The 23,998-nt window shown below is 38.3% G+C and overlaps 2 protein-coding genes across 3 annotated transcripts in view; both read left to right on the top strand.

The window, feature by feature from the left end:
* The first annotated feature begins 5,031 nt into the window (after nucleotides 1-5,031).
* Nucleotides 5,032-15,407, top strand: LOC124867898 (E3 ubiquitin/ISG15 ligase TRIM25-like). 2 transcript variants are annotated; one of them, XM_047364586.1, is made up of 9 exons: nucleotides 5,032-6,323; nucleotides 7,495-7,590; nucleotides 9,378-9,458; nucleotides 10,759-10,911; nucleotides 11,212-11,371; nucleotides 11,567-11,605; nucleotides 12,402-12,473; nucleotides 12,582-12,659; nucleotides 13,973-15,407. In XM_047364586.1, exons 1-9 carry the CDS (start codon nucleotides 5,742-5,744, stop codon nucleotides 14,524-14,526), a joined length of 1,815 nt encoding a protein of 604 aa, XP_047220542.1. In that variant the 5' UTR covers nucleotides 5,032-5,741; the 3' UTR covers nucleotides 14,527-15,407. The 2 variants fall into 2 exon arrangements, with proteins under 2 accessions (XP_047220542.1, XP_047220541.1); XM_047364585.1 differs by having other exon boundaries at nucleotides 5,048-6,323; nucleotides 10,759-10,920.
* Nucleotides 15,408-18,887: 3,480 nt separating this feature from the next.
* Nucleotides 18,888-23,998, top strand: part of man2b1 (mannosidase, alpha, class 2B, member 1) — a 13,563-nt gene continuing 8,452 nt past the window's right edge. The window contains exons 1-9 of the mRNA XM_047365767.1: nucleotides 18,888-19,015; nucleotides 19,276-19,378; nucleotides 20,705-20,878; nucleotides 20,958-21,151; nucleotides 21,476-21,608; nucleotides 21,693-21,838; nucleotides 22,822-23,021; nucleotides 23,130-23,250; nucleotides 23,464-23,542. Of these exons, the coding sequence (XP_047221723.1) occupies nucleotides 18,908-19,015; nucleotides 19,276-19,378; nucleotides 20,705-20,878; nucleotides 20,958-21,151; nucleotides 21,476-21,608; nucleotides 21,693-21,838; nucleotides 22,822-23,021; nucleotides 23,130-23,250; nucleotides 23,464-23,542 (1,258 nt within the window). The 5' untranslated portion in view covers nucleotides 18,888-18,907. The remainder of the gene's footprint in view (nucleotides 19,016-19,275; nucleotides 19,379-20,704; nucleotides 20,879-20,957; nucleotides 21,152-21,475; nucleotides 21,609-21,692; nucleotides 21,839-22,821; nucleotides 23,022-23,129; nucleotides 23,251-23,463; nucleotides 23,543-23,998) is intronic.

Below are 23,998 nucleotides of genomic sequence, written 5' to 3'. Positions count from 1 at the left end.
GTCACGTTTGATGGAAGAACCTGAGAGGGGATTTCCTTGCTGAGCTTTCAAAATAAACTACTAAAAACTTCCGGTTTAAGGGGCTGAGAATAGCCTGGTAGGTTAATTATTATCTGAAAAATAATAGACAATAATTCAAACAATAACAATAAAAATAGTCCTTGAGCTTATTCTGCATATCTGCAAAGTCTGTTGTGACAAACAGCAATTTCTTTGCTATCCTTCCCTCCACTGTGTTTGATGAAATCTATAAGAAAATATATAACATAGAAGTTTTTAATAACGTGATTAGCAAATCAGTTATGTTTTTTGCTCAGTTTTAATACAGATTCCTGGACTCCATTTCAAGATTTAACTTTAGAAACTGTCAAAGTACAGTGTCATGCAAAAGTATTCATACTCCTTGAACTTTTTCACATTTAGTCATATTACCACTGCAAACTTTAATGTATTTCATCGTTATTTTTTGTGACAGACAAAGCAGTGCATAACTGTGATGGGCAAAAAAATGATATATGTTTTTAAAAATGTTTTGCAAATAAATATTTTCCTAATGACTGAACCTACATTTAATTTAATCTGAGTATAAATACTGCTGTTCAATTTAGGCCTCAGACATTTGTTTAGACAACAAACAGCATGGATAAGGTAAAATCTTGACACAATTTCATAGCCTTTATGAATTCAATGAAATTCAATTCAAAAACACTTTATTAATCCAAAGGGGACATTAAATATTGCTATGACTCATACTATACGAGTTTCTTGATAGATATAGATGTTAATGGCTGTGGGCAGGAAGGATCTCTTGTAGCGGCCAGCATTACAGCAAAACTGAAGAAGCCTCTGACTGAAAACATTGTTGTTTCATGTCATGAAGAACATGCTCAGGGTTTTCCATAATGCTCTTCTTTGCACAATCATCTCCAGAGGTTCCAGAGCATTCTCAGAACAGCACCAGTCTTCTTTATGAGCTTATGAATATGCCAATTTTGAAAGAGTGGAAAAAAGAAAGCCACTGCTGAAGAAAATCCATAAGAAGTACTATTTGCTGTTTGTCACAAACCATGGGGCAAAACAAATGTAATGAAAGAGGCGAAACCATTTATCCCGTTCCTTTTATATCACAGTTACAAACTATTGATTTATCAAATAAATTACAGATTTACGTGTCAGATTTATGATACAGTTGTTTAGAATTAAAAATACTAAAAGGAAAAACCCTGTTGCATTACCAAAATCTGGAGATCCAACAACTTCACTGCAAATGTGCTGATTGCTTTGAATATATTATGAATATGCTGCAACAACACCTAGATATTTCTGTGATATTCAATGTCTGTGGTTCAAAACAAAAGTATATTAACATCATACAGATGGAAAAGTCTTTCATGCTAACTAACAGGGTAAAGCTGTCCTGTATTCATGACTGCATTCATAAAATTTAGTCTCTAAGCAAATTATATTTGTAAAGGAATGAAATGGCTCACTTTGGTTCTTTCTAAACTAGTGGAATGCAATGCTCCATCAACTGTATACTGTTCCCAGTGCTGGTGTCTCCAGAGACTGCTGCCAAAAAGTGAAAGAGCTTGATACAATTAATTCACCTCAGACCCTCATCGCCACCTTTGTTTATTTGTCCTTTCTCAGCATTCTCACCTTACATCAATCCCTCCATCCCCGCCTCCTTTCTTGATCTCCTCCTCCTTCACAGACAGGCTGCCCGTCCCCCTCTCCAACACTCCCCAAACAAGCAAGGACAACCCCTCTCTTCTTCACCCCTCTCATTCCCCCAGGTATACCAGAGACGCCCGGGGAACACCCTGGGCCAAGAAAGACCCAGCATCACCTTACGGCCTAGCTAAAAAGTCCTCTTTCTAAAGCAGCAAGCACAACACGGCCTCACTTTGAACAAAGAGCCAGTGGAGTCGAGGGACCAGAACCCTTTTCAAGGCTTTGTCTTTGTACCTGATTTAAGCTCCAGTTCAGACAGAGACAGGACTGAGAGCAACATATGGGACTGGAGATACACACTGCCAGGGTCTTAAGATGAAGGAATGAAACTGAGAAACAGTGGAACTGGAAAATAAGTCTAAACAGTTAATCTGAGGATAATTTCAGCCACAAAATTAGAGCTGGTTACCTGCTGCTGGAAAACCAGTCTTAGCTTTTACATGATGTAGTATTAACTTCCAACTAATATGCCCTTATAAAGAGCCTCAATCCAACAGAACTTACAAAGACATATCTTTCTTTAGTGCTGATGTCATAATATGTCCCAATGTGAAATTAAACCCTAAAAACCAAGCATCTAACTGAAGTACTGCAGTGGCAAAATGGCCGTTGAGCAGTTGTGTACATAAAAATGTCTAATACACAACAGCGTGAAAGAAATTACTAAAGAAATCACAAGCTCTTAAACTATTTGCAGCATAGTATAAAGGAATTTGTAAATCATTGATGATTAAAACATTTGCATTGTTAAAAGAAAGGCATAACATTTTCAAAACATCTTTAGTCAAGAATGGGACGTGAGTTTCTTTGTAATCAATTGTTGTTTCTACTGATGTTTAAATTAATGAGTGCACACAAGTCTGCTTTTAAGTTCAAGTCATTGGAGGTTTGTCATCCTGTTTACTATTAAATTAAAATATAAGCCAGAAGCGTGCTTCATAAAGATAAAATATTTGTGTTGTGCCAGACATGTGTAATTTTAACAAGAGTTCATTTTGTCAATGAAAATCCCAGCCTAACATTTTATAAAAAGTGTTCAGCTGCATCAATTACCTCAGCTAGTATTCTACCTTTATGCCATTATTGAACCTTGGTCACGGACCACACAAAATCATTCTGAGGACTTTAAATGGCCCGCAGGCCTCATTTTGGACACCCTACCATACGTCCACATTAGGTTCCAGACAGGAGATTGTACTGCATGAATGTCAGATTAATTTTGTGTCCTTTCAGTGATTTATTTGCACTGTTATTTTTTGGGGATGATCTGATAATGTAACATACAACTGCATACATTGGGAGAATTGGTTTTGATTTATTGTGAATTTACCCATATTTATTTTTAAAATTTTCCTAATTCATCCCCAGAGTTACAGAGAAACGGTGCACTTTTTGTAGCCATCAACAACTTGACCCCTCTTTTGGTCGGTTCATTTAAATTGATTGCTTTCCTTCAATAGACATGAATTTTAACTCTATTCTGTAGATTTTTAATAGAATTGAGCTTGAGGCTATTCTAGGTATCTAATGCTAGTCTGCTTTATCCATTACAAATTAGTTTTAATGTGTGTTTGAAATTATTGTCCTGTTGGAGACAGTCCTCCCTCTTTTTTGTTCCATCCACTTTGTATTATCTACTAGCGCCAGAAAAACAAACCCTCAGCATGATACTATCACCACCATGCTTCATAGTTTATACTGTGTTTGTAGGTTAAAAAGTCTCGTGTTGACTCATTCCAACATAGTTCTTGTCATCGCGGACAAATAGCCCAAGCCAACAATAAATCTTTTCTCCCAAAGAAACTGATTTGTCCATGTGTGTAGCTTTAAAGTTTTGCCAGGCTTGAAGGTGTCAATTTTGAAGTAGGGCCTTCTTTCTTGGTTGGCTTCCTTTATGTATAGTGACACTGACACTGGTGTACCAGTAGCTTCCAGTTCAATGCAGGCTAAAGTCGTGGTGGATCTCCAACTCTTCTTGATAATTTTAACTAATTGTCTTACATCGAAGGATGGCAATTAAGACACTTGGGTGTTCCAACAGTGCAAAAATCCAAAACAGAAAAACTGGTTGAAAAGAAAAAGGGGGTTAACATTGTGAATCTGCAATGGCCCAGACATAAACCATATTAAAAAATACACTATATTAACCAAAAGTATTGGGTCACACAACCAAATCAATGAATTCTGGTATTAGAATCACTTCCATGGCTGCAGGTGCATAAACTTGACTGGTCTGCTGCACAGATGCTGCACAACCTTTTTGAACACCTCCAGGAGAAATTAGAGCAGAGGCTGCAATTCTTATCCAACTATGAACACATTCCTAAACCTTGTGAAATATGTTTACAGAATAGTTAAAGTTGCTATTGCTGGCAACAGTGGGTCCATCAACAAATTGGACCGTATAGATTAAGAATAGGATGTCATCAAAGTTAATGTACTTGTAAAAGTGTACAGACAAATCCTTTTAGCATTATAGTATATATAGACCATACTTAGAAACTTGGTCAGAGCCAAGAAGCCAACTAATTTACATGATCATCTACCATTTCTGATAAGATGGGGGGTCATATATTCAGCCAGAATGAGGGAAAAGGCTCGCTGATGGCTACAAAAAAGGGTGTGTTCTCTTCAACTTGCTAGAACACCAAATATTAATAGAGGTCCATGTAGATATTTGTGCCAGTCAGTCATTTTCTACTGCTTATTCCATAGTGGGTCACAGGGGAGCTGGTGCCTATGGGCAGTCTATGGGCAAGAGGCAGGGTACACCCTGGACAGGTCACCAGTCCATTGCAGGGCAACACAAACAACCATGCACACACTCATTCACACACCTAAGGGCAATTTAGAGTTACCAATTAACCTAACAGGCATGTCTTTGGACTGTGGGAGGAAGCCAGAGTACCCGGTGAGAACCCACACATGCATGGGGAGAACATGCAAACTCCATGCAGAAAGACCCCCGGGCGGGAATTGATCCCAGGACCTTCTTGCTGCAAGGCAACAGTGCTAGCAACTGTGCCACCATGCAGCCAATATTTGTGCCTGTATGCACAATTTTAAACCAGTGTGGATCAGAGGTATTTCACAGTAAATTTAAAGATGTTCAAAAAATAGTGTTTTTAAAATGTATTAGTTATTTGTTTTAAATGATACATCATCCCAAAAGGAACAGTTTAAATACATCAATATATTCCCAAAATAGCATGACCTTCATGCACATGTTCATGCATGTGGTTCTGAACCGTGCCGTTGGCTCACATTCAAATGTCCTTATTGTACGCATTTAAAACTTAAAGGAAAAATTATATAAACAATATGAATTTTATTTAATATCTCGTGATATTTCATATTTTTTACATAAAAAAATGGCTCAAAACTACTGTGGCGTACATATCTAAGGTAATTTGTGCCTCAGATGGTCAGTAGATGGCGTCATAAACTTTTTAAATGTTTTCTCTTTCTACCCTTTAATATTCAATTAAGCAATATTGCAAGAACTTGTGTCGACAGCAAAATTGAACGTATTAGCCTGTGAGAAACAAAATATTTAATTATTATCTTTATTTAATGTGCTATTATCAGAATCAGAATCAGAAAAGCTTTATTGCCAAGTACGTTTTTGGACATACAAGGAATTTGTTTTGGCGTAGTCGGTGCAATACAATACAAATTAAACAGTATAAAGATGTTGTGTTAATAACTATTTACTGCTAACGTTTTAATTTAATCAGATTTATCACTATTATTTCAATCCTTCTATTTTCTGTAAGATCACAATAAAACTCCTACTTCTTCGCTCAGAAAAAGTAGCCAGTGGTGATGACTTATTCGTGCTGAGTGATCCGTTTGAGTGCATGCATGCCTGTAAGACTGTACTGAGGGCACACAGCATAGGGCTGTTCCCGACCTCTCGATCACAACAACTCTTTGGAGTCAGGAAATGTTTCTCTTAAGAGCAACAGGATCGACCGATCGACAACGGAGGAGATCTCTCCGCCGAAATGGCTCAAGCTAACATCTCAGTGACAGAGAACCAGTTTAGGTGTTCTGTCTGCCTGGACATCCTCAGAGACCCGGTGTCCATCCCTTGCGGACACACCTACTGCATGGTCTGCATCAGCAACTACTGGGACCAGGCTGAGTCCGGCCAGTTCAGCTGCCCGCAGTGCCGGGACATCTTCAGTCCTCGACCGGTGCTCCGGAGAAACACGGTGCTCGCCGAGGTCGTCGATAAATTCAAAATGAGCGAGTTGGTCCAGGACCCGGAACTCTACTTGGGAGAAGCCGGCGAGGTTGCGTGTGACTTCTGCCCGGCAGAGAGCAGGCTGAGGGCGGGCAAGTCGTGCCTGGTTTGCCTGGCGTCCTTCTGCGACCTCCACGTCCTGCCGCACCGCGAGGTCGGCCCTCTGCGGCGGCACAAGCTGGTGGACGCGGTGGAGAGGCTGGCGGAGAAGCTTTGCGCCCAGCATCGCTCCGGTCTGGAGCCCGCGGGGAGCGGCTCCGACCCGGAAGCCGAGTGGAGCGGAGACTGCCTGCTGTGCGAGGAAGAGCGCAGGGTGGACACGCTAAAGGCCAGGAGACAGGTACCCAGTTAGATGTACTGAGAAACAGGGGCGCCTAAAGAAAGTTTTGTAAGGGTGGAACTTAAAACATAGGTCCGATCAGTATTGTTATAACAGCATAACAGTCTGTAAGTTTATGTTTTTAAGCACAAAAAAATCCCCTTATTTTATTTTTTTTAGAGCCATTTAAAGGCGTTTTATGTCAAAACAAATGTTCTCATTTGAAGGAGCACTGAAATAATATTCAAACGATACCAAAATATTACGAACTCATTGTTTTCTGATAACAAGATTATTGCCTGGTACTTAAATGCCCCATCCTTGATCATTTTAGGTTGTCAGTATGAAACAATCTGATGTTTTAGGTCAGCTTTCTCCATTTATTAAAGATCTTCTACAGTGAAATAATAATGGTTGTATTTAGGAGCTCTCGAACAAGAATGCAAATAAGTTTGCCAATAGAAATGAGAAATTAATCAGTTTAGCCAATTTAATGTGGATTGTGTAGTTTATGACTGGTACTTAAATGCATCATTCTGGTCCTTGCACCCCTATATGACAGCTGGCTCTGTATGTTACCTGGTATAAAAAAAACAGAGATTCTCAATGATTAAACTAAATATAATAAATAAATCCCCAGATTTTTAAACAATAATCCCTTTATGTCCTAATATCATGAACAAAACTATTATCTGTGGGCATGTTGACTGTTGCATTGAAAGTCCTCCACTTGCAGACTAATTTACACACTACAGAGACCTATTTAAAGCAGACTCACAATCTCCTTCACTCTCACTTCAACAGTCAAGGCTGAACATCAAAATGCTAAACATGTGCACCTGAGTATGTGTATTTTTAGATATTTTAACTGGGAATTAATGTGGTGATTTAGTCCTTGCCAGAAGTTGCATTGCTATAATTGAAAAAGCAACAACAGTATAGCTTATTTGAAACTGTGGATGAATGAGATCACATTCCTTCAGTCTAGTTCTGTGCAATTAATGTGAAATGCATTATAGATTTATTGCAACGACAGGCCAGGGTTGGTTAAGCTGATGACCTTTGCAAAAACTGAATCACTGATTTCAAATGCCTTTTGGTTCTCAGTCGTTATGATACTTAAAGTAATGTCACGGACTGTAACTGTCTTGTTACTATCAGCAACCAGTTAGTTTGTCCTTCAATCTTTCAGCTCCAGCTCCAGGAGTCGCAGAGGATGGTTCAGGGAAGGGTACGGTCCGGAGAGAGAGACCTGGAAGACCTTCAACAGAACTTGGAGTCCCTCAATGTAAAAAACACATCACACACAGACACACACAGAGAGAGAGAGAGACATACATGCTGACCCTATTCTTCGGGTTTTTATAAGCTGCTTTGCATCAGTGACAAAGAGTTTCCAATTACCTAAATATTTATGTCAAGCCGAAGTCCCAAAAGTTCAAAATGTGTTGGTTTGAGCCTGAGGCATCATCTGTCTAATTAATAGCTCTGAGAAATCACCCTGCCTGACTGGAATTAACCTGGAATAAATGACCTGTCAACCAACACTTCCGGTTTTCTCTTAAACGGGGAATGGTTCGTGGAAACGTAGGTTTTCTGTGACCTGACCAAGAGTCAGCAAAGTAATGTGTTACTTCAACACAATATGCAAGATTTATCATGAAAGTTCTAAATGTTTTTCTATTAAGTACACCATCTTAAATTGTTGCAGTTCAGTTTAAAGTGCTGTACATCAAGTCTGGTTGAAGAAGATGAATAAACAGAAAAGTACTAAGTTAAAATTTGGATAAAGGGTTTGCCAAAGAGAAATAAAGGACATCTGACAGACGTTTATAGTCAAAACTGGGCTATGATTATCATTAGAAAAAGCAAATTAGTTATAACTATTGGCCTTCATTTTTTTATGCTGTTCTGTGGTTGATTTTAAACAAAAATACAGAGGAGAGTCTAACCCCCTATGATCTTTGTCAATTGAAGTCACAGTAAGATTCGGGCCGCAACTAACTATTATTTTTCTAATCGATTAATCTGTTGACAGTTTTTTCGATTAATAATCAGAGAGCAAAAGGTGCTTAATAGGAGATTTTTTTACAGAATTTGAACCAGGTGAAGCCAGAGCTACGCCACTTGAGGAGTTCTAGATATAGCATATTTACAGATAAACAAGGTTTTTCATCTTAAATACAAAATTTACATATTTTTTGTACAGTTTTGGCTTAATTGCTGCTCTCAGTGGGTTGTTCTTTCTGCAAATGGCATGTTTTTGTTAACTCCAGAAAGCAATTATTCAATTCCTAAATTAGTTGATGATTATTTAAATAATCGATTATTAATTATTTGATTAAATTTCACACACATGCACAGGCCTGATTACTGCCAGAACCCTAAAATCAAAAAATTACTTTACTAGAAAAATTTTTAAGAGCCTCTTTAACAACATGAAGTAGGCTAAAAGTTATACAAAATGACCCAATGTAAAGAAAGTCACAGACAGATGAGAAACACATTTATTTAGTCTGGGAAGCATTACAAAGCCAACTGCATTGGTTTTACTGTGGTTATCATGATGATGACTATCTGTAACATTTAACCATGACACTAAAAGCAAAATAAAAGAAATCGGTAAGGGCTCGGATCTTTTTCAGAGCAGTGGTGGTGAATTTCAACCCAACAAAACATGAAGGCATATGACCTTAAACTTTATCTGACTGCTGTTACACTCAAAATTAAAGAACAAACTGTTTGATGATGAATGAAGTTGGAGTTTACAACGTTGATGCATTTCATGAAGAGAAAAAATACATTCAGATTTTTCAGTATTGGACCTCCTGATAAAAGTTCAGGGCCGATTAGGATGAAGGGTTCTCTCATTTTTGGTTTAAATTCACAGTGAATCATTATTTTATCATTTATTTGCCTCCTATTACAATACAGCTGTGTAGGTTGAAGCTTCAGGAGCTGCAGATCAAAGACTAGAATAAAGACTCGTATTGGAGTTCAGTCAATAAAATTAGTTTTTAAAAGCCTCCTTTTTTTATACAGATGGTGAAAGCTTCACTGTGTTTTTAATTTTAGGTATTATCCTCGGCAGTTCTGGAGGAGAGTGAAGCTCTGTTTGATGAGATTGCACAGCGCCTGGAGAAAACTAAAAATGAGGTAAGAAGCAGGAGTTAAAGGTTCCTGGGTTTGTTCTGCAGATGTATGCAGCACTAGAACTGGTAATGATGGCAGCATACCTCCAAAGCCTTCAAAGCTTACCTCAGCATACCTCCAGAGACTTTGGTAGCAGGCATGGTGAACCTCCAAGTACAAATGTAACTCTTTAAGTTTAGATTAAGGCTTAGGAAAGAAATGCTGGTCTATTTAAATGAATTTAAGCCAGGAATTTATGTCAGTAAATGTTTTGAATGAGCAGTGCTGCTGCTGTTCATAAGAACTCTGATTCCTTTTTTATCCTTTAAGTGTTTGGTAGTTTACTTTGATGCTTTGCTGTAGTTATTGTTCCGTGCATGTATGCATTGAATGGGCCACTCTTACAATAAGAGCTTTTGAAATGTCAGAGTTTTATTATCTTTTAAAGAAAACTTTGAATGAATGTATCAGTGACGGCAAAAAAACCCGCAAAATAACAATATGAAGGGAATCTGTGAGAGTCTGCAGGAACTGCAGTTGTAATGTTAATATTTTTAAAATAACATTATGTGTGTTGCAGCATGTCAGAAAGCGTCCTTTTACACTAAAGCCTTAATTCAAAACAGTTAATGCAGCAAATGCATAAATTGCACAGTAATGATGAGACTTCGTATTCATTCATTTTGTACTTTTCTCTATATTGTTATATTACAGCCACAAACTACAATGTATTTTATTTGGATTTTATGTGATGGACCAACACAAAGGAGCACGTCACTATAAAGAGACGGGTAAATGACAAGAAAAATCTGTTAAGTGTGGCATGTATTTGTATTCAACCCCTATTGCTCTAATCTAATTTTGCTACAGAAGGTTCACTGCAATCAATGGCTCTGGAGAACATTAGTGGACAAACAGTACCAGGGAGACCAGGGAAATGCCTTGGAGAATATGACCCTAACGCAGGGTTAGATTATAAACAGCATCCAAGATATCCCAACCCGTTACAGGCCGCTGTTCAGTCTATCATTGGATTGAACAAAATGGTACCAACAAAGGTTTTGTTGAAAGAACAAATTCATACGGTTTTTCCATCAAATGGTACCAAAACTAGAAAACATTCTTCTCACAGTGAAACACTATGGTGGCCGCATCATGCTGTGGGTGCTTTTCTGCAGCAGAAGTCCAATTGATGAAGGGATGGATGAAGCTAAATAGAGGCCCATCCTGGAATAAAACCTGTGCTAAATACAATTATATTTTTGCAACACACTGCATATCACTTCTTGGCACACCTGGTAGATTGTCTGTTTATGTATTTTAGGTTCGAGTGTTGTTGGAGGCAAAAGGGCGAGCAGCGGTTGGGAGAATGGAACGAGACATCGAGATTCTGGAGAAGGACCTGGAGGAGCTGAGGAAGAGAGACGAGGAGATCAGCCAGCTACTGCAAACCGAAGACAATGTCCAACTGTCACAGGTGACGAGGGTAAGAGGGAGAAATCATCAATGTAAAACTATTTTAAAAAACGAAGCCTCCAAAAAGGCAGAAAAAGCCTGAGCTACTGCTGCTTGGATTTGTTGAAGTAAATGATCTGGAACACGGTTGGTGGGTTTATTCCAGAAACAACTTCCGAGGAGAGTGTTTCTGGAAACAGAGATGACACCAGCATCATGTAACTCTTTTTGCTAGGAAATGAAGAGAGCAACTGGAAAGAAAGGGAGGGCAGGTTGGAGCTCCAGTGTAATTTTCTCCTCTCTGTCATTACTATTGGTTCAGGCAGCCCCACTGCTCTGCAGCCCTCTCACCGCTGATCCGCTCTCCAGAGCCTTCAGCCTGCCCACAGAGGCCTTCAGTGATGCTAGAAAAGCACTGAGCCACCTCCGCAGCAGCATTGAGGACACCTGCACAGAGGGGGTCGACAAGATCAGCCGTGCAGGTACGCAAGGTGACCTGCAGTTAAGAGAGCGGACAGCAGATATAGTGAAACGTGAAAATGTTAGTCATAAATGCTCCTCGTGTTAACTTCAAGTTCCCATCAAAAAACCACTTGCCTTTAACTGCATATAGATTTATGTGCTTCCCCTGCACTGCGGGCACATTCCCTCTGTTTAACACGTTGTTTTTCTTCCAGGTAATGAGAACTATGTCTTCGGTGGTGAGCTTGTAAACGGTAAGCTTAAGTAACAAGATCTTCAGATGCACCCACACACCCCACTGTGTCCTGCCTCTGTGGGAGAGTCATGTCTGAGGTTTTTACGTGACATTTAACGCTGCGACAGTTAATTAATAATGTTAAAGAGAACAGGGCGTTGTCTGACATGTCCCTCTCTGGCTCGTTTCCAAATCTCTTAATCTGGAGTTTAATCTAGTTCTTTAAAAATTCCCATTTTATTTAAAATTATTAAATTAATTTTTTTACATTTTTTCATACTAACTAGATAATTAGTTAGTCATTATATTCCATCATTATATTTCATCATGCCTCAGATGTATTATACCTGTTAAACTTCAACAGAAATTGAATTAACCTCCTGACAATTCCTGTCAAAAGGTTAAGAATTGACATAAAACATGAATGTGAAGGGATTTCAAATCTTTTACATCATTTATTGAGCTGTTAATTTTACACACTGCATTTTAGCTGCTAAAAAAAGAAATGACTTTTGAATTCAGTTCAGGAAGCGCACTTTCTTGTGCCAAAAAAGTTGAAAAAATGGCTTGCTCACTACTTCCATTTCATACCTATGCATTACCATTTTGTCATTTTCTACTTGCATTTAGTGCCTGTAAACAGCTTTATTTCTACTCTGCTTTAACTCCACGTTCTAAAACCACATTACAGCATCTCCTAAACTAAAGTTTGCCTTTCCGTCCTCCACCATTTAAAACCAGGACATGTTTTGATGTGAAGTTGGTTGATTTATTTTTTTCTAAATAAATGCTGTCATCTTTGTTTGGTGGGGAAGGTGGCCAGGATTACCGGGTGGGGAACTGCAAACCTCAGCAATCCCAATCCGTGGAGCAACAAAACAGTAGGGGTATGTGGAAGATTATAGAGTATGTTGGATATTTCTTTCTGAAATAAAACATCCTTTACAAACATTTTGATTACATTAATTTCTCTTTTTTTACATTAAACTTTACAGCTGTTCCAGTTTCATTTCCTCTGTCCATATTGTGCCTGCAACCACCTGATCAGAGGATGAGGGCGGCTTTACTCAGATGTAAGAACTTTATTTGAATAAGCTTTTCTCAAAAGTGTTTCACGAGAAAAGTTGCTGGTCCATCACAGGGTTAAGAGTCAGATAAACGTGCATGCTCACACTCATACTCACTGCAATTTGAGAGGAAAATTGATGCAAGCACAGGGACAACATGCGTAGTCCACACAGGAAAATCATCACCAGGAAATTAAACTGAAACCTTCTCTCTCTCTCTCTCTCTCTCTCTCTCTCTCTCTCCTCAAGCTTTCATTTACCATCTTTCTATTTCATCGCTCTCTGTTTGTTCTCTCCATACTTTTATTTACCACATAATGAGAATCTTGCTGGGAAATCAGAGAGCCCTGTCTAGACTGCCTTCAATAATAAATGACAATCATGATGTATTTATGACATTCTGGTTTATTATTAAGACCAGTGCTTCTACCTGTTCCAGTTGACAAGATGTCACTCTTCTGGCACCTTGTTAGGCATTAATAATACATGTGGAGGAGGATTAAGGTTGGGCATGCAATTTGTCCCATCAGTGTCAAAACGTCTTTTAAATACTGGACAGCTTTTCACATCTGGACCAGTGACAGGTATACCATAATAATACAGTGGGAGGAAATAACCTAAAAAGTTTGCACATCTAGAGGCTGACATTTTTTGGCCTGTTTGTCTTAGGTCAAGCTCAGCCAGATTGGATGGAGAGTGTCTGTAAACATTCACAGATTTAGGTCTGGACTTTGACAGAGCCATTCTAACCCATGAATGTGCTTTAATCTAAACCCTTCTTTTACAGCTCTGACTGTATGTTTAGGGTCATTGTCCTGCTGGAAGGCGAACCTCGCCTCTCAAGTCCTGCAGCCTCTAACAGGTTTTTCATCCATTTTGTGCTCAGCTCTAACCTGCTTCCCTGTCCCTAAAGGCGAATTGGTTGCACTGAATTTATTTTGGGGTATGAGGGTAAAAGGGCCTGAATGCAGATGGACGCCACATGTTTCAGACTTCTATTTGAAAAAGATTTTGAAAGTATTGTGGCTTTTTATTTCTTGTACTTCACAATTATGTGTGACTTTGTGTTGGTCTGTCACATAAAACCCCTTTCACAATGCCTAAAGTTTTCTCTGTTAAAAGGAAAATTCATCAGCTTACAGAATGTGCTGAATAGCTCCTTGCCCAAGCCAATAAACCCTGACCATTTTCCATCGTTTCCAATATGAATGTTTAATTGAGGATTTTTGAATGCCTTCTTACAAAAAATGCAAAATTACTGTAAAGATCCTACTTACGGCTTTTCAACTGTTTCTAACATTCCTTTCTGCTGTCCTCAGATTCATGTCGTCTGTCCTTGGACTCTAACACAGCCCACCCCACCCTGCTCCTCCTTGAGGACCCTCAGGGGGCCCACTGTGGCGAGGACACACAGCCGCACCCGCCTCACCCACATCGGTTTGATTCAGTGGCGCAGGTCCTGTGCAGGGAGGGTCAGTTCGGTGCTGCCAGCTACTGGGAGGTGGAGTGGAGGGGCAGTGGATGGGTCGACATTGCCATCACGACGTTGTCAATCGGACGCAAAGGCGGCGGAAAGCCCTGCCTGCTTGGGCGCAACGAGAACTCCTGGCGACTGAGGTGTACACATACAGGTTACTCTGCATGGCACGACAACCGCAAGACCACAGTGGCTGCCCCGCCCTGCCCAAGGATCGGGGTGCTCCTGGAGCGACAGAAAGGGGCCTTGTCTTTCTACAGTGTGTCCGACACGGTGGTGCTCCTACACACTTTTCACAGCCAATTCTGTCAGCCGTTGTACCCGGCTTTCCGTTTGGATCTGGACTCCACTTTGCGCATCTGTCCCTACGAGGGAGCTAATGCAAGTAGGACCTAAAGGTCATTATGTAGCAGTTTAAATGATCTGCTGCCGAAAAATGCTGTAGTGATGGAAACACTAAAAAATATACCAAAGACAATCCAAAACACATTTTTTTAATTGGATTGAAAATATTTTTTATGCAGTTTCTTGCATATCTGATTTGATATTCATTTGTTTGTTTTTTTTTTTGAGAAAAAATCTCTTGGATCAATGTCAATCAATGTCAAACTGCACTGCCCAGAGCTTAATACAGACAAACACTTGAGTGTTTCTACCAATAACTAAATTATTAATGGAGAGATCAAATAAACTATATTTTTAATACACAATGCTGCCAAATATTTGAAACTGCTGTTGGCCAATTTTAGGAATTAGATGAGGTTCTGAGAACAACCCAAAAACACAAATTAAAATATCGGGAGGTAGAATTTCTAAATTAAATGACAAAAAAAGGGGCTAAAATTGTATTTTAAACCTTAGTTAGTGACGGCAGTGACATGTCGCATTATCTTCACAGCATGTAAAGCAGAAGTGATGAAAAGAAAAGAATAGACACCCTGGACCACCCTAGTTTACCAAAGAGGAAGAGAAACTGAATGAAAAACAACTCATCGACCAAAGAACGTAATAAACCGGTTTTATTTTCTGCAGTGTGCAATTTAACTTTAAATAATGGAGACGGATTGGTGTGGAAAACATGAACACTGTGTCAGATCTTTATTTATGTGGACCCTAAAAATATGTTCTGACAGTCTGGTAGTGCTGTTCTTATTTAGAATATAATTAAAGACGTCCATTCAGCATGATGAAGGTATGAAAATGTGAGAATCTCCAATCTGTAAATGCTTATCAGCAATACAATACCTCAAATAAAATATTAAGTTGTTTGTATAAAACAAAGTGGTTTTATTTGGGATTTAATTACACTGGCTCCTGTTTGAGTTCAGAACCAGAGGCACGTTTCTTTCCTATCTTTGCACTTTTTTCAAGTAAAATATCATAAAGCAAATGAAAAGATCTTTCTTTAATATATAAAGATATTGATGAATAATGCAGGTTTGCCGTTTTCCTTCAGCTTCAAATATCTTTACTCAACCAAACAATTTAGCTACTTAGGACCTGCTTCATATTAACTGTGTGGTTTAAAAAAACAAAGGTGCATTTCATCAAACCAGAATATCATTGAAACATTCATTTCTTCCAAAATGACATTTGAAAAGGGAAACTCGTGTTTTATATGAATTCATTACTCACAGAGTGATTTATTTCAGAGGGGTTTCTTTCTAATAGTTTTAATTATGGCTTACAGCTAATGAAAACACAAAATCATTTTTTATAGAACATTATTTTATTATATAATATCAATAAAAAAGGATTGTTAATACATATTCATGTTATTGCCTAGACAATCATAGGGAGGACTGCTGACTTACACTGACTAACCCCACAAGGAAGGTAATCTACAAAACGCTACTGGTAAAGATACTAGCTGTTCACAGAGACCTGTGGAAAAAGGTGCACAAGCAACAATGTTAACCACAACCTGGACAGGATTGTGACTATGAGTTCCTTCAATATTTGTGGAAGATTCACAAGGTGTGGATTGCAGCTGGAGTTAAAGTTGACGAGCCACCATACATAAACGTGTGAGTATGTTAAGCCACTCTTGAACTGGAGATGCCGTAAGTGTCTAACCTGAGCTAATAGAGAAAAAGAAATGAACTGTTGCTCTGTAGTTCAGTATTTTTTTCCGTTGAGAGTAAATTTGCATTTCAGACTCTGAATCCAAGGTGCTTGAGGTTCAATGTTTCTAGAATCAGCCATGATTTGGGGAGCCAAAGTCAGCACAGTTGTCTACCAAGATATTTTCGAGCTCCCTGCTGAAAAGATCTATGGAGAAACTGATTTCATTTTCCTGCAGGTATTGGCACAGCCCCAAACTGTCAAAAGTATTGTGAAAAGGAGGATGGGAGACACCAGACCCAACAATGCAGACGAGCTATTAAAGCAGCGTCAGCTTCGTTAACACCTCAGCATTGCTGCAGATCTTTCTGAGAAATTGAATTCCAGCTTTTTATTAGCTGTAACCCATAATCATCAAAATTACCACAATTAAATGCTGGAAATATTGGCCTGTGTAATTAATCTTTATAATGCAGTATATGAGTTTGTCATTTTTCAGTGACTGAAGCACATTATCTTAACAGATTGGATTCACATCAGGAAGGCTGTTTTGTTGCAGAATGATCAAAGACAATCAGAAAACTTTACTGATGATGCCAGAATCTAAGTGCCTGCTGGCTTGAGTATGCACAACACTAAAGTTTCTGACAAAACTGGGTGATAATGCTTAAGGTAAGTGCAAATCAGAGCCATCTGATTACCTGTTCTGCCTTTGCATGCACTGCATACCTCCTAATTCAACTAGATGAAATCATATTAACATCCAATCCGATCCTGTCCCACCAATACAGGAAATTAACTCAGTCAAGTTTAATTCATTTATTTATCTTTTACATAAGAAAATAAGGCAACATGGGAGACACCTTCCATCTTTCCTTAGCCGTTGTATTTTAGTAATTTTTTTTATTAAATTCAAAGACAACAAATGATATACAATTAACTATTTTTGAAGGCATTTCTAGGAATAATACCATATCAGCACATCTAATTCTACTGTTTTAATTCTGCGAAGTATGGACTGTACAGTTAATTTGTCTCTTTCTTTAAGGATGTTCTTTTTTACAATTTATTAAAATATGATTTTGACTGTAGATTTTAAGCATTAAATCCAACATCTGAAATAAATTTTTTTGTTACACTCAACAGTGTGATCTTGTCTGACCTGCTTCACCATATGGGAGTTGTGTTCCTGTTACTCTTTAACCCATAAAAACAAACGTGTGCGAATTTTTTTTTTTTTTTAAATGAAGCATTTTCCAGCATGTACATTACAGTGGTGTCAACCTTTATGATGGGAACAAATTGTACTTGCCCAACTTGTCAACATTATACCTTCTCTTAATATGGAAATTGAATTTAGTGTATTATTGGCCCAATGGAAAAATAAAAGAGAAGTAAGAAAGACGCATGGATTTTTATCTAAAGGATTTAGAAAATAGCTACAAAAAGAATCACTAAAATGAAAATGTGGTTGTTATTTAAGTAGAAAATTATCAGTTTGATATTTTTAATCCTTCTAAAACTAAAATGACCTTCAGTCTAATTACAGAGCTGAAGAGGTCCAAACATCACTAGACATACACTGTTGGTTCATCGGTTCTTTGTGCGGTGTGTGTATTTCTGTCTATGGTGTTGAGCGACTTGTACAAAATTCTTCTTTCAGCTATCGGCTTTAGGGATGAAGACCATTGTCTCTGTCCCAATCAGTGCAGAGACACTGTTCTTTATCAGTTTGTTCAGATTTCTGCGTCATAGCTTCTGATGCTGCTGCACGTTCATCCAAAGAGAAAAAACGTCTAACTGTGAATCCAAAATTTATAAAAGGAGCAGATCCAGTTGAGTTTTTAAGAGACATTGGAGGTAGCCCTTCAAGATTTCTCTGATAGGCTTTGACTACATTTAAAGGCAGATGACCCTTACAACATCAGGTGACAAATAATCAACTAGACCTTAAGGCTCAGCATTTTATCAAAAACGGGAATTCCACCGGAGATACTCTGTGTTTGGTTTTGTTATCCAAGAATCCTTGTCAGGCGCCTGGCAAAATGCCTACGGAGGCACAAAGACAGACTAAAGCAACAGAACATGTGACATTGCTGCTAGTTATGCATTTTTGTATTCCTTCCTTGAACAGCTGCAGTAAAAAAGCTGCTCAAAATGCTGTAATTTACTTATTTTGGTGAGGCTGTTTTGAAATTAACTTGAATGAAATTTTGTTTTAAAGCAGTCTACTGAAGCAAATAAATGCATACTCTTTATGTGGAATATATATATAAATAAACCTCTTATAATGACGATCATAATGGTGCATCACTTCACAAAACTAAATAGCTTTTTTTTTCTTTCTTTTTTTGACAAATCTGTACAAATGTCATGAAATGGTGTAGCATGATGGCGACCCTTACACAATTTACTTTTTGTCTAGGAAAGTAGGCAAAATAAAATAAATAAAAGTATTTATGTGTATTATTATTATCAATATTAATAAAAATCCACCTCGCAATCTACTAGGGTATTTTTAACATATAATAAAAAAAAAATAAAAATATACCTTTTCCAGCCCTGTATATTATCTAGAACTGAAGGTTTCGCCTGACAGTCTTGACTGGGGGTTAAACTTACCCAGCACTCTAAGGCTTCCCATGTGGAATTTCGTCACATGACCAAGTCTCATATAAACATATGTCATATGATTTCGCGTTAGTTTTTCAACATGGCGGTCCACCTCCGGCTCCCAACGGCCGTTTTGCTGTTAGTCTGCAGCGGGGTTTTAAGTTTTCCTGTTGGCCAGGAGAAAAGAGACACCACCTGCGGATACCAGGTTACTCACTCCGGGTTTAGTATGTTTTTACAGTTTGAAGAGTTGTTTCGTGTTTCAGCTGCCGGAGCTATTTTCACTTTCACTCAAGACTTTTTTTTTTTTTTTTTTTTTTTTGTGAGCTTTCAGTTTGTGTACGGAAGTTAGTTTGGATGGTCGACATCTAGAACAGGTTTTATTCGTGTTTAACAGCACAACAGTGTGCTGGTACTTCCGGTTGTTGAAAGCGTTTGTGTTGATAAGGTGTTTTTTTATGTGTCTAGTCATGTCATGCCACCAAGTCCACCATGCTGAATGTCCACCTGGTCCCTCACACACACGACGACGTGGGCTGGTTGAAGACCGTGGACCAGTACTTCTATGGAGGTCGGTCTCAAATCACAAACAACAACTCATGCAACGTCTCACCAATCTGATCACTTAGTTAAAGATCTTCTTTTCATGTCTTTACCTGAAATGTTTCCAGTCACTTTTGGTGGAATGTCTGAAATGAATTAATAATACAATAACCATTAAAAATAAAAAATAAAAAAAGGTGATGGTCTGCCAAAAACTGACTGGGTGTGACAAAAAAAAAACACTAATTTGTGTCCATTTTAAGGCTTTTTTTCAGTGCGGGACTGACTGCATTCAGTAAGATCTGTAAAATAGAATCCCCCTGAGTGAAACAGAGTAAATTTAAGGTAGAACTCTGTCAGTGTGGTTAAAAACAAAATCTTTTTAGTTATATTGTGCTGTACACAGGACTTACCTGTGCTATCGTTTTATAAATATGACCTAAATGTTGCTTTTGTTTGGGTTTTTTTTTTTTTTTAATAATCATTTTTGAGTTGCCTTCATCACAGTCCAGTTAAAATGGTTCTAAACCTAAAGCTTAGTGCAGACAATTCGTTAAAACTTTGTTGTTATTGCTGCAGTCCTGTTCAGAATTTAAGTTTGCAGATATTTATGACAAACTACAAACAGGTGAAACTGACACTTTCATTGGGAGAGCAATGCAAGCTTTGGTGTAATCTTTACAGTAGTGAAATGATCGAATACACAGTTTTTATGCGAAACGAAGCAACATTTTATAGAACAGGGAATTAAAATCTTATTATTCTCATATACTGACTACCATCTAATTTTTTTTTTTAATTTAGTACCAATCTGGTAAAAAAATATTGCAGTTTCTTTTTTTTTTCTTTTTTTTAATGACCAAGTTATCTGGAGCAAGATTGGGACCAAGTTACTACTTACACATGCACAAACTGAAATATCTAAGGCTGAATTTATTAACAACTAAAACAACCTGTAGTCAGTTGTATATTTTGACATAAATCCCAGTTTTCTTTTAACACAGAATGCAAAAATGTTGGTGTTTCAGGACCATTCTGTCCCCTGTTCTCTGTCAACACTTTTTACTACACCAAAAAATGTTATAGTTTTATTACAGTTGCATGACAAGCTTGCATGTATCATCACTTTTGTGTCATATACTCTCACTAGATTGCCCCCAGTGGATTATTCAGGTCATTTGACATTAGAGCTTAAGTTATATCTTATACGAATATGGTGACCAATCGACAAATCAGCACAAATCAAGATGTTTGCTCTCAGTGATGCAGCTTTTCTACTGCTGAGTCTAAATGCTCCTTCAGATCATGACCCTTACAGCACTAAATTATCTGACTTTTTTGCATCTGTGTGTAGATCGTAACGACATCCAACACGCTGGCGTTCAGTACATTCTGGACTCGGTGGTGGATCAGCTGTTAAAGAATCCAGACAGGCGGTTCATCTATGTTGAGACGGGCTTCTTCTACCGCTGGTGGAAGCAGCAGAGCTCCAGCATGCAGCAGATGGTCAAACAACTGGTCAACGAAGGTACAGGAACCAGTGCTGAGCATGTGCGTTAACACTGGGAGATTTTAAGCTCATCCTGACTGAAGGCTTTCTCTTCCAGGACGGCTGGAGTTTGTGAACGGTGGCTGGTGTATGAGCGACGAGGCCACCACGCACTACAGTGCTGTCATTGACCAGATGACCATCGGGCTGAGGTTTCTTAATGAGACCTTCGGGATCTGTGGTCGCCCCCGCGTCGCCTGGCACATTGACCCCTTTGGTCATGCTCGTGAACACGCCTCTATTTTTGCACAGGTAGCTTAAGCTAAACAAAACTGTTATAGAATGCAGTTTTAGACAATAGTTGGTGAATAAGTGGCTGTGAAATGTTTTGTAGCCTTACTTATTACAGCCCATACTTTCACTTACAATTTTCTTTCCTGGAACTTAGGGGATACCCTACTGGAACGTGGAGGTTACTCTTCTGTGGCTTAGAGTTTACTTTCACAGAACTTAAGGGGTTACTTTCTCGAAACTTAGAGATTACTTTCCTGGAACTTGGAAATTACTTTCCTGGAACATAGTTTTCTAGTGAGATGCAGTCAAAGTTCTAATGTGTTTGTGTCCGTCGCGTTCCAGATGGGATATGATGGCTTCTTCTTTGGTCGCCTGGACTACCAGGACCGGAATCGCAGAATGAAGGTGAAGGAGCAGGAACTTCTCTGGAGAGCCTCTGACAGTCTCACACCACCGATGGCTGACCTCTTCACTGGTAAAAAAAAATACCCCTGTTGTACTTCATAACCTAAGAAACCTGCTGTAGCAGAATATGAAAATGCCCTTTATTTGCATTCAGGAATTCTTCCCAATGGATACAACCCTCCTGAGGGATTCTGCTGGGACCAGCTCTGCAGTGACGCACCAATCAGAGACGACCCTGATCTTGAAGATTATAACGTGGATGATGTTGTCTGGCGCTTCCTTCACGCCGCCAAGAGTCAGGTTTGTCGACAATCGTAAAACCTTCAAGGTGCCAGTTACCTGCTTATTGTCTGAATGAATTAACAGTTAGATAAAAATTTTACTAAATTTAGCAGATACTAAATTAAGTTTTACTTTGAATATAAATATAATTTGCCATAATTGGACATAATAGTAAATAAACAATTACTATTTATTTTACTATTACTATTTTACTATTCCAGTCTCAGATATATAGGTGTTTTTTAATACTGATAAATGGAGCATTGACATTGAATTAAAATGTAAGTTACTGTGCAATCCATGGTTTATTGTATAGTATAAATAATGCTCAGTGCTGTAAAATCGTGCCCTGCGATGGACTGGCGTCCTGTCCAGAGTGTACCCCGCCTCCCGCCCATAGACTGCTGGAGATAGGCACCAGCTTCCCAACGACCCATTATGGAAGAAGCGGGATAGAAAATGACTGACTGTAAAATCGTAGCTAAATGTCGTTCACACTCTGATCACTAGATGGCAGTAACGTGCCTCCGTTACAATCCTTGTGATGTGTAGAACAGGGGTGAGCAGACTTTACTATGTAAAAAGCCATATTTTTCCTAACTTCTACTCTACTAAATCAAGTTTTATAAATACTTACTATATAAACGTTTTGACTAGACTAGAAAGGCTTTATAATTTTTTGAAAATTCAAAACAAAGAAAAACATCAAACCTTTTACAAAAAAATGACCACATTTTCTTAAACATGACCAAAATAATCTAAAAAGGCTAATTGGTTTCTAGCCTAAAGACAAAAAAAACATTCTTGTCATTGCATGAAAGTTTTCATTTCCATTCTATATCAAAGCCCTTTCAGTTCAATAAAATTATTTGCTAAAGCTGCTTGGAGCCACTGTAGAGAGGCTAGATTGCAGATCTAGAATATGCATCAACAGACAATTTTTTTCTATATTTATGTTCTCATTATTTGAATGAAGCATTGTTTCTTTTTTTTTCTCTAAGGCTCTAGTGTATAAGACCAATCACATCATTATGACCATGGGCTCAGACTTTCAATACGAGAACGCCAATCTGTGGTACAAGAACCTAGACAAGCTGATCCGCTACGTCAACGCCCAACAGACCAATGGGAGCAACGTCAATGTGCTCTATTCTACTCCATCCTGCTACTTGCAGGAGCTGCACCGAGTAAACCTCACTTGGTAAAGTTGTCTCAGAAATGTGTTTGTTGGAGCAAGAATGTGAAGCCTTTAGCCTAATAACAAGAAATATAAACAGCTATATCAATCCCATTTTTCTTCTTCATCAAGGTCTTTGAAGACGGATGATTTCTTTCCCTACGCGGACAATGCTCATAACTTCTGGACAGGATACTTCACAAGCCGACCAGCGCTGAAACGTTACGAAAGGATCAGCAACAGCAACCTGCAGGTTACTTAGGTTCATTTACTTCACAAAGATGCAAGACCTTGATCCTTTTTCCATCTAACATGTAAGAAAGTTGAGAAAAGACTATAAGTTAGCTATTATTTATGAAGTGTTTAAATTCTTGTATGTGTAAACTTTTTTTATAAACTTGGTACTTATTCAGATTTATAGCTGGGTGCATTTCTCTTTATTTGTCTATTTTTTTATTTTTAACAGTCTTGTAATCAGCTGGAGGTTCTGGGTGGTCCAGTTTCCAGGAAAGGTATTTTTGGACTGGGTGACAGCGAGACTTTGAGTGAGTTTTTTGGAATAAAGATATTTAGTTTGTTTGTCGGAAGCTCACCGTGTTTGAGCCATCTTATTACATATCTCCTACAACAAGAAGTCTTTCCAATGTCTGCGTTAGTCACTCTATAGGCTTTCCAGAACCTCTTTTTATTTTACTTTTTTATATTGTCCAAATTATAAAACAAGAATCAGCAGCAAATGTCTAAAACAGGTAACTGCAATCTGCAGCTTTGGAGCTGCAAGTGGCTCTTCAGAGCCATAACAATGGCTGTAAATAATTTTGGCTTAAAAACTACAGAAAATCAACTAATGTTTTTAAATATATATATGATAACAACTGCAGGTTTTAGCAGTTTTTCAGTTTTGTTTTCATGGAATAATTGCATTGAATTTCCACAACAGAGCAACACTGAAAGTACCATTAATATTTTTTTAGATCTAATTTTGTTTTCAGTAGTTTGGA

The sequence above is a fragment of the Girardinichthys multiradiatus genome, chromosome 5 (assembly GCF_021462225.1).
Source record: "Girardinichthys multiradiatus isolate DD_20200921_A chromosome 5, DD_fGirMul_XY1, whole genome shotgun sequence".
In the NCBI taxonomy this organism is placed as follows: domain Eukaryota; kingdom Metazoa; phylum Chordata; class Actinopteri; order Cyprinodontiformes; family Goodeidae; genus Girardinichthys; species Girardinichthys multiradiatus.
The sequence above is the reverse complement of the archived record's forward strand: the minus strand, read 5'-3'. Positions and strand labels throughout refer to the sequence as shown.